The sequence below is a fragment of the Zea mays genome, chromosome 6 (assembly GCF_902167145.1).
Source record: "Zea mays cultivar B73 chromosome 6, Zm-B73-REFERENCE-NAM-5.0, whole genome shotgun sequence".
NCBI classification, from domain to species: domain Eukaryota; kingdom Viridiplantae; phylum Streptophyta; class Magnoliopsida; order Poales; family Poaceae; genus Zea; species Zea mays.
Genome location: NC_050101.1, coordinates 85,096,391 through 85,107,111, shown reverse-complemented (window position 1 = coordinate 85,107,111; position 10,721 = coordinate 85,096,391). Strand labels below are relative to the sequence as shown.

The 10,721-nt window shown below is 47.1% G+C and overlaps 2 protein-coding genes across 2 annotated transcripts; one reads left to right on the top strand and one right to left on the bottom strand.

The window, feature by feature from the left end:
- Window positions 1–545: 545 nt before the first annotated feature.
- On the top strand, window positions 546–3,177 carry LOC100382365 (GDSL esterase/lipase). Its single transcript, NM_001175110.1, has 2 exons — window positions 546–1,881; window positions 2,768–3,177. The coding sequence occupies exons 1-2, from the start codon at window positions 981–983 to the stop codon at window positions 2,983–2,985; spliced, it is 1,119 nt and encodes a 372-aa protein (NP_001168581.1). The 5' UTR covers window positions 546–980; the 3' UTR covers window positions 2,986–3,177.
- Window positions 3,178–3,881: 704 nt separating this feature from the next.
- Window positions 3,882–10,163, bottom strand: LOC100278279 (uncharacterized). The gene is made up of 7 exons (NM_001349985.1): window positions 9,537–10,163; window positions 8,279–8,431; window positions 8,124–8,206; window positions 7,930–8,029; window positions 5,649–5,762; window positions 4,767–4,909; window positions 3,882–4,393 (listed from the first exon to the last, which is right to left on the bottom strand). The coding sequence occupies exons 1-7, from the start codon at window positions 9,932–9,934 to the stop codon at window positions 4,293–4,295; spliced, it is 1,092 nt and encodes a 363-aa protein (NP_001336914.1). The 5' UTR covers window positions 9,935–10,163; the 3' UTR covers window positions 3,882–4,292.
- Window positions 10,164–10,721: the final 558 nt, after the last annotated feature.

Genomic DNA, 10,721 nt, shown 5'->3' with positions numbered 1-10,721 from the left:
AACTCCAACCATTCCATTGGCTAATTTGGATAAGCAAACAGATATATAGAAAGGCCTAGAGACAAATAGTAGGAATGAAAACGGTCGAAAACAGTATTTATTCGGTAATCAGTTTTTTTGATCGTTTTTCTTTTTTATTTCGAATAAATAGGATATAGAATCTGCTATACAAGTTTGAATTCTTGTTTTTAACATTGAGCTTGTAAAGATTCATAGAAGATAAACCTTAAATTCAACCTGTATTTTCCCAGATGATAGATATAAAACGAGTGCTGGTTACTCACGTCTGCTACCAATTCTAGACATACCCCTGCCCAGTCGCTCTGCTTTGAGAGAGAGCAGCAGCAGCAACTGAAAGTAACCTCACAGTCACAGCACAAGTCGAGCAAAACTGCAAGAGCAAATCCTCCAGGGCACGGGACTGACGGCTGATTAGCCGGCTGGAATGCTCCCGTCTCTCGCCATCATTCCGCCCAGGGCTGCCGCCTGATTGGCCGTCTTCGCTCGGAACCGACCATCACTGCCCATCGGAAAGGCGCCCTCCACGCAAAACCACATGGAAAGTCGCCGGTGGATCGCAAAGCGGTTGCTGAAAAGGCCCGGCCACACAGCGCACGTCCTCGCCGGCGCTCCTGCCGGTGCCGGTGCCGGTGCCGGGGCTAAGTAACCACCGGAACGGGCGCGCGACCCGTGTCGGGTCGGCCGCGTTCGTTTGATTCGGTTATAATAGAGTATTAGTTTATTACTAAATGAAATGATGGCATGCATGTGGTTAGCCAGGTTGACAGAAGTCACAGAACGCACTGCTCGACTCTAGCTGTTCCAGGCGGCGAGACGCAAGCGCAAGCGCAAGCGTTTTGTTGGCGAGGCTACAAAAGGCTGCTCCAGGCCAGCCGTCTCGTTCCAGTTCCATTCAAGCGCACTGCTGGACTCCAACTCGACTGCTCTGCGTAGCGGAGTAGGCTGATCAGAGGCGAGATATGAGGAGCGGCCGGCGGATGGCGGCAGCTCTGGTGGCGCTGGCGTGGGCGCTCGCGGCTGTGGCTGTGGCGGCGGCGCAGAAGTACAATGCCATCTTCAACTTCGGCGACTCCATCACCGACACGGGGAACCTCTGCACCAGCGGGAGGCCGTCGCAGATCACCTTCACGCAGCCGCCCTACGGCGAGACCTACTTCGGCACGCCGACGTGCCGCTGCTGCGACGGCCGCGTGATCCCGGACTTCCTCTGCTCCAAGTTCGGGCTGCCGTTCCTGCCGCCGTCCAAGTCGACGACGGCCGACTTCAAGGAGGGCGCCAACATGGCCATCACCGGCGCGACTGCCATGGACGCGCCCTTCTTCCGCTCGCTGGGGCTCTCCGACAAGATCTGGAACAACGGGCCCATCAGCTTCCAGCTGGAGTGGTTCCAGCAGGTCGCGTCCGCCGTGTGCGGCGGGGGGCAGGCGCAGCAGGCCGACTGCAAGAGCTACCTGGCCAACTCCCTGTTCGTGTTCGGCGAGTTCGGCGGCAACGACTACAACGCCATGCTGTTCGGCAACTACAGCGCGGACCAGGCCAGCACGTACACGCCGCAGGTCGTGGCCGCCGTCGCCAGCGGCGTCGAGAAGCTGGTGGCCATGGGCGCCACCGACATCGTGGTGCCCGGCGTGCTCCCCATCGGCTGCTTCCCCATCTACCTCACCTTCTACGGCACCTCCAGCAGCGCCGACTACGACAGCCTCGGCTGCCTCAGGAAGTTCAACGACCTGTCCACCAACCACAACAACCAGCTGCAGGCCCAGATCTCCGGCCTCCAGGCCAAGTACAAGTCGGCGCGCATCATGTACGCCGACTTCTACTCCGCCGTCTACGACATGGTCAAGAATCCAGGCAGCTACGGTACGTGCGTACGTACGTGTATACTATGCTGTCCCACCCAGCTCTCCTCCTAGCTCCTCTCCTCGTCTTCGTCCACGACCTCGCGACCGCCCCCGCCGACGCACGCGCCTCGGAAAGGATAAGGAGTCGAGTCGAGTGCTGACGAAACGCTAGCTTAGCTCCAAGCGGCTGCTAGGGAGCCTCCCTCTGATCGCTGCAAGTTGTCACGCACGCACCTCGAGCATCCGTGACGACTGCGCCCAGCCCAGGGGGTGGGCTGGCTAGCCAGGCCAGCTTTCAAACAAAGCGCGCGCTTGGCGCATCCGGCGTCCTCCCGTCGCACAGGCACAGCGCCTCTTCAATGCGCCGTCCTGGTCCTGGTCCTGGCAGTCAGTCAGTCACCAGCCTATGCAGGAATAATAGGACAGGAATCCCGTTCCATCCCGTCCCGTCACGTCACGTGTGTAAAACCCCGTGCACGCACCGATCGCAGGGGCGCGCCCCGCAGCATGCATGTGCACGGCGGCATGGTATCAGGCGGGCCTGCTGCACTGCGGCGGCGAGGTATCAGGCGGGACGACATGCCCGTTGCTCGTGCGCTGCGCAAGCGTGGGCGTGTCGTGCGGCGGCGAATAGAAAAAAAAATGACGGGGTCCCGGTACGGCCTCGCCTGTCTGTCCCGCTCGTGACGGCATTTGTTTAGGTGCCGGATCTCGCACTGAGGGGGCACTGCTCCTGCACGTTGCCCACGCGCGCCCGAGCACGAGCAGCATTGAATTGACGCGCGGGAACGAGACGCGGCGCTGCTGCTCGTCCCGTGTGCATGTGGTCTCGTCTCCGTCTCCCTCACACTGACTCGGTTTCCTCTTTGGCGCCCTCCTCGGCTCCTCCTCGTGCGCTGCTGCAGGGTTCAGCACGGCGTTCCAGACGTGCTGCGGGTCCGGAGGCGGCAAGTACAACTACCAGAACAGCGCGCGGTGCGGCATGCCGGGCGCCTCCGCGTGCTCCAACCCGGCGGCGCACCTCAGCTGGGACGGCATCCACCTCACCGAGGCCGCGTACAAGCAGATCACCGACGGCTGGCTCAACGGGCCCTACTGCCACCCGGCCATTCTCCACAGCTAAAGCGACAGGGGGGCCCAATTAATTATTAATTATTATTATTTGTTGTTTACGTTGCCGGGAGAGAAAAACAAAGTGTCTCAGCAACTGCATGCATGTGTTCCTGGTCCCTCACTGCTATGACTTACAGAGTATTATATATTAGTACTATGTATACTGGTCCTCATTTACAAATCAAATGGTATAGGGTTTTCTATTTAATTTCTCTGGTCTGCCTGTGCGTGACATGTGGCCAGGGCCCGTGAAGGCCGTCACAGGGTCACTGCACAAGGCTCCAACGTGCGTGCCGTCACGAAGTCCTAGCTATCACGAGCTCATGCATGACCAACTCCGAGCGAGAATGCCACCAAAAGGAAACTGCGACTGCTTGCACAACACAAGCAAATATTTACAGGATCCTTCTCTTGTTTCATTGCATCCATATGCATGCCTCTACCCCTTGCTTCATTACAAAACTTTCAGTGCTGCCCGGACAGCGAAAGCCGTTTCGCTGACCAATACGAGCACTGTTCCTTCCAAATGAACTAGACGCATCTGAGAAAACTCTTCCGAGTTGCTGGCCTCAATTACTGTGACTTCACGGTAGGAACAGCTAGAGTGGCCAATCACTTTCGTATTTAAATGTTTATTGTCCCAATCTCAGATCCATGCTACTTACACAGCTGGAGAGAGACACTCAATATCGCTCCCCATAACAAAAGGATTCATCTTTAATAGCAGTATAATAATCACCGGCAAGGCTCTTGCCATATATATTTTCGAGAGAGAAAATAATTTCGAAGCCACAAGTAAAAACACTGATCATAAGAATGCAGAATGAGAATGCGTTGCTTGTTATCATCCTCAAGACTCAGCTTGCTCGCTTAGTTATGGATCAGAAAATAAGTAGACGACGGCTCAGAAAATAATTTACTCCAAAAAGAGAACCTCAAGGAATATCCCTAATCTCAATCAGCCACAGCATCAGGTGTACGCATGGTCTTATCAATTAATTGCCAATGCATTCTTTCCTTCTAATTTCTATACAACAAAACTCCTTTAATTTCTGCTACGATACAGGATTGAACGTTCCAGACGTCGACCACGGTTCCAATTGCAAGAGAAGCAATGAAGGCTGCTGTGACAAGAATGCTGAATGAGAATGCCTTTGCTACAGCGCTAGGTTACGACGCCAGCCAACTATAGGTTCCTTGAGCAGTGCTCCCGCAATGATTGCGCCTGATGAATCAAATGAATACTCCAAACACATCTATTGGGTGAGGACACAGGTCAACTATCAGATCCGTAGTTTGTCCCCCAACCAAGAATCATCAATCCTCAGACTCGGACACCTCAGCTGCCACAGTTGGACCACCTGTGCATTCTTTTCTTTCATGGAGCTCTAGCATTTTTACCTCTGGGTGGCATAGACCTGTGTCACAGATTTGGACGTTAGCAAGGCCCCAGCTTGGTCTTTAATGATTAAATTGTAGACACATTGAACTGATAAAGGTCTAATAAGAAAGGGTATGAAGATCAGCTTCTACAGTTCTCTATCTAGTCTCATCCCTCATATTATGCTTACTATTTTTAGCCTTCATATGTACTCCCCTCCATTAAATGCATAGCAAAAGCTTCCTATCTAGAAATCCAAAACGTCTTATAATTTAGAAGGGGAAGAGTACATTTGATTAAAGATTCTAATGTACAATATGGAAATATGTGTGTTAGCCAAATCATTACAAGGGGGCAAGAAAATGTACAGATGCCAATCTATCCATCTAAGAAATAAGAAAGCAAATGACCTGAGCATTTTGGGATGTCCCAAACAGCAATTGAAGACTCCGTGCAGTCAGGTTCACAAAGTGCATGTGTGTTCTCATGGTTGACGTTCATAGCAAGCATCCACGATCCAATTGTAACGTCCTCGTTGCTGAACATACGGAAACTGGAGAAAACATATGCAAGAATATAGTTAACAGCAAATAAAATTATTCAATCAGAGGTTCCACAGTGATGTAATAATGCTACTATGTGAGAAACTGAATCTCACAACATCTTCAGCTGTTTCTTAATCTCAAAATGTCAGTTGCCTTGCTATTCCTGTAGCAGTTCTATACTTCTATCCATGCTCCAGGGTTTATGATTTCAATATAGCATTAGCAACCAATGATCCTTCACCATTGAAATAGTACAGCTCTACCAGGGATAGGATTATTGGAAATAGAAAGTATGGCTTAATGCTACAGCACAGATTTATACATTAATGCCATACTGATTAGCAGGTACAGGTTTAGTTAAAATTACTCAAATAAATTCCAAGTATCAGAATGTTATGCTGCATTCTTTAAGCATTAGAAGATCAAAATATTCAATCATGCGAGAGCGATGTTTTGTTACCACCATTTGTTTCTCAATTTCAGATACAATATAACAAAAGATGTTTCAAGTATATTTGCCAAGTAAAGACATTTTTGGCAATCATTAATACAGGTATTCCAGTTATACCAGACAGTATAGTTTCCAGAAACTAGTGCATGAGTTGCAATGACTAATTTGGTGGTTATACAAAAGCAAGACAAACAATCATATTTGCTTGGTACAATAAGAAACATGTGTATGTAGAAAACAATTGCAAAAAAAAGTAAGTTTCTGTTTCTTCAAGCAGAACATCCACTGCAACTTACCTGTTGTTTCGCAATGCAACCAAGCTAGCCACCACGTCAGCTGATAAAGCATAAATTGGCCCATACGCATGAAGGAAGTATTCTGATCCGAGTAAAAAGGATTGGGGCTCATACCTGGATCTCTCAAAAAGGCAGAACCAATCAAAATAAGTAGATATTATCTAATTTATGAATGATAAACCTAATAGTTTTGCCATGTGGAGCATTTACAGGTCACAACAACAAATTGAGAAAAATGCACTCTAAGTTCCACAAATTTTGCTAGTTTGGTCCCTGGATATATAAGTTACCACTATCAGCCTGAGCCTGCAGAACCTACCAATTTAATTGATGACATCCAAGCGGCTTTATGTGCAAATACAATGCAACTGTCATGCCCTCACCCCTCAGGCACAAATAAACACATTCAGTTGTATATGTGTTTGTTCTCATTCATTTAAATCATATACAGATTTTGCTTGTCTCATAGAGTGCATGTTAGTCAAATTGTTGTCTCATTTTTTTTACCATACTACCATAACATGCAGTCATGCGGATACTACTTTACATTGCAAGCACTAACACTTGATGCTCAGGAAGAGCAATCAGGGGAGACAAAGTATGTTTTTTTTTTTGTATCTGGTCTTCTAGGGACCTTTTCTCTATCTGCTTAATATATAATGGGGCGCAGTTCTCCTGCGCGCTCGAGAAAAAAAAAGGATTTCCAAAGCACAGCAGCCCCTCCTAATATAAGGCACTTTACTCCACTTGGACTTCGCTTTTCTAATTTAATCTAACTTTCCTAATTACCTTCTTACCAAATCCTTTTTCCTAATTAACTAAAAACATCTTGTTTCCTTAACTCCCAGGGTGAGTACAATCCCCAGACAAGTATAAGACCTCCTGGTTGCTTGCCTCTTGCACCAGAGACAGCAGTTAGTAATAATTTGCGAGGTTGGATATGCAGAGAATAACCAATCAAATTATAAATTCGGATCCGAGCGAGAATACAACTATGAAAATTTACAGGCATACACATATCATGTTGCAACTCACAAGAATGATAATATGAAAGTTTAGGTACCTATTCGGAATGGAGTATAAAGAAAGAAAGATATAAACATTTACACATCTGGGTCAATTATCACTTGAAGGCTACTTTCCACATAGCTAGCATTGTTTTCAGATCGTCCGACTAATCACGATTAGTCGCGATTAGTCGGGCTGATCGTTTCTCTGTGCTCGATTAGGGTGTTCGACTCGATTAGTGTTACTGATCGTCAATGTTTTCAAGTTGGACGATTTGCTAGTCGTTCTGGCTGACCGACTAGGGCGATTAGTCGGACGACTTGGGCGATTAATCGCGATTAGTCCAAACCGACTTGGACGGACGACTTGAAAACAATGCTGATCGTCCATATCGTCCGATTAGGCGACGATATGGAATGATTAATCGCCTAGGAACTGATCAGTCGTGATTAATAGAGGTAGTCCAACAGTCTAGACTGGCCCCAACAGTCCAGTCTGTGCTCGGGTAGTCCAACAGTCTGTTTGACTGGACTAGCCCATGATTAATAGAGGTAGCCCCCCCCCCCTAGCTGTACCTGTCTTTTCAGCTTCCCTGACGGCTGGGAGAAAATCAGAAAACACCCTTCCCTCTCCCTTCTTCACCCTTCTCTCTCCCTCCAAGGCTCCAACACGGCAACACCTTTCGCTCTATATCGGTTGGGAGAAAAGAGAACACAAGGACTGGAGATGAGCTCCTCATCTGAAGCCTTCTTGGTCATGGTCTACTGGTCTAGTAAGTTGTAGACTTGCAGTTTCATATAAACTTGTTGCTGCTGTGCTGTTATGAACTATTCAAGTATTAAATAAACTTGTTGCTGATGTGCTGGTCTAGTAAGCTGGATGTACTGCTGTTTTGTACTATTCAAGTATTGAATATTGGACTATTTATACTGCTGCAAGTCTATAGTCTATACTATATAAGTATATAACTATATATAGTGTTATATATATATGACTATATGTGTGTGTGTGTATACATATATATGTCCTGGAATACACAGGACAGCCAGGGGGACGATTAGGGTCAATCAAGGGCGACTAATCGCCCTGATCGACGCCTAATGGCGACTAATCGCCTGATCGCCCAGTGGGATGCGATCAGGCGATCTGAAAACTATGATAGCTAGCATGATACAGTAAGCATTTGTTTTTCTTAAATAGACAACCATTTCATTTTCCAATAAAAACAGTAAGAAAATTGTTAAATAAAATAACACCAAATGACAAACCTAACCATTTCAATTTAGGATCAGTAAAAACAGGCCCCTTCTTCATGCATCCAATGTATGTTTGTGGATGTGACCGCTCTTTAGCCAAAAGTAAGGAAAGTCTATCTGCCCAAAGAGAATTAAGCTGTGTAAGCATCAACATTCAGAAGGACACCTATTAATCAGTCACAAAAAAGAGAATTTGGATATTGTTACTCACCTGGTCTCAAGTAAATGTCATCGTCCGCTTTAACATAGAAATCAGAATCATACAATGCATAGGCCGCCTTAAAGAAAGCTAACCTAAAACATAACACAAAATCAGCATCCTGAACTGAGATAGCATAATGATATGTAAAGACCTCTATTCCATACGTTTTGTATGGGAGCCTGCTATACTCCTCCTCGAGATCTAAAAGCACAAAATCATCATATTCTTCAACTTCTCTGTTAAGAGCGGCCATCTTGTTCTTTGAATTGCTTTTCCCAATCACAAACCGGAATGCCAGACCAGTGGCTTCCTCCAGTCTGCAATGCAGAGAATAAGTAGAGCTATTGTAAGGGATATAGCCAGCATCACCACCAGACAGAAAACAATACTATAAAACCAAAGACAGTACTAATCACCAAGCATCATGGTCAGAACAATTGGAACACAAAGTGAACCAAAAGAAAGTCCATGTTGCTTGCATCTTACAGCTGGTGTGGGGCTGATTTATCACAGGTAGGTGAGATTTGTCACTGAAATCATTATAAGCTAAAAAGAACAACTGCTACAAAGGATGAACCAGTTCATGTGGAAGGACAGCATAGTCCATATCTAGAGTGCACTGAGCACTAGGAGGGCGTTGATGCAATGCCTGCCTACCTGGTGCCTAATCATCGCTAAGAAATAGACTAGGCATGCAAACGGTAATTAAGGGCAAGCTGGGAGCGGCACCTATGGTGTAAGTGGCCACTGTTTGGAAGTACCACTAAAATAATGCAATTTTAGCAAAATCATCAGATTTCCATCACAGACAAAGAGCATCATTGCAAAAGAACCAGCACATGAAACACCAATAAGCAGATATTTTAGAAATGCAATTAAGGAGCAAATGCTACCGTATAGTGATGTCTAAATTGGCAAATGTTTTATCCACGTTAACCAATACAGTAATTCATTTAGAGGTATATGGTAATGGACTCTAAACTTTACACTATAAAATTTAAGGATCGAATCGGATTAGGAGCAGGTTCTATTTCTATTCAATTTTGAACTAAAATTAATTAAGGGCCCAAACAAATTGTAAAGAAACATTTAGATCGCGATTCATTACCACCCTTAGGTATATCATTTATCATCAGTATTTGTAATTTTGGTCATGTGATGAGAACTAACTGGCAGTAGCAGAATCTTTAATGGATCACAGTTACGTCTACATATGAGAAATATCGGAAACTACCAAACAACTCTCCTACAATAAGTTTGCAACCAGTCTCACCATATTATTATGTTACTAAACTAAGGGTAGCAAATAACGCTAGCAAATAACGACGAAAATACATTAACAGTCCGAACTCTGAAAGTCCAGCTAGATCTCGACAGGCAGAAGCTAAAACGAACTAGCAAGCCGTGATACCAGCGACTGACCGAAGTAGACCCTGGCGATCCGCGGGGAGCCACGTCCGGCGCAGCGCGCGGCGGCGGCCGATGGAGCCAAACCCGGTGAAGATCCCGACGAAGGCCACCTTGTGACGGCCGCGCGATCCGGTGGCGAGCGAGGCCGGGAGCTCCGCGGAGCCCGCGGCGGAGCCATCCCCTGGACGACGGTCCCACGCGACGGAGACGGAGAGCGGGCGCGAGGAGTCGGGGCAGCGGCTGTGAGTGATGGACGGGGAGCGCGAGAGGGTGAGCGTGGCGGCGAGAAAGCCGGCGAGGCCGAAGAAGAGGCAGGCCGCAGAGAAGGCCGGCGAGGAGAGCAGCCGGCGCAGTGCCCCGGAGCGGCGCGAGGCGGAGGAAGCAAAGAAGACCTTGGGCGAGCCAGGCATGGCGGCGGGCGGGAGGGCGGGTGAGCCGGCCGGCCGGTCTTCGTTGCGCACGAGGCCGACACGGCTGCGTGGGCGGATCGGACGGAGGCCGGGTGAGTGGAGGAGGGATGGGGGTGGGTGGAACGGGAGCACGGCCGTTTGGAACACGAGCGCCGGAGCCTGGGACTGGGGCGGCGATTGGTGCGGCGCCTTCTTTTTCTCTTGGAGGCTCGTTGGTTTGGCAAAATGCTAGGACAAACGGTGAGTACGTACATATTAAATGAGACGTTTTTTTAGAAGTCTTAAATGACTATGTAAAAAAATTAAGAGACAAAGAGCTTATCTCTACAGAACTTTTGATACGTAATATATTTTGATTGTATTTATTATACGAGTGTTGGGGACTTGTTCTCAAATACTAAAAGTTAAGAACAAAGCAACATAAAAAGTGTTAAATGTTAAAGTCCTTCGTCCTTATAAACATTATATCCCTTCGAATATAATGAACTCAGAACGAAGGTTACAAGGAAAAGACCTCAGTAAATTCGATAGATGATGAAGAAGAACACAATTAACTTCTTTTTATTATCAATTTCATAGAAACAAATTATAAATATACCTTCAAATCGATGAAAGGTAAAGGTACAAGCGTGATGCAAAAAGCGAATACCAAGTCAGCGTGAACAGTACGGGAGTACTGTTCACCTATTTATAGGCACGGGACGCGGCCCGTGTAAAATTACATCAATGCCCTTTACATTTATCAATAACTCTATAGTAATTCTTCGAGGTCTAATTTACCTTTTCA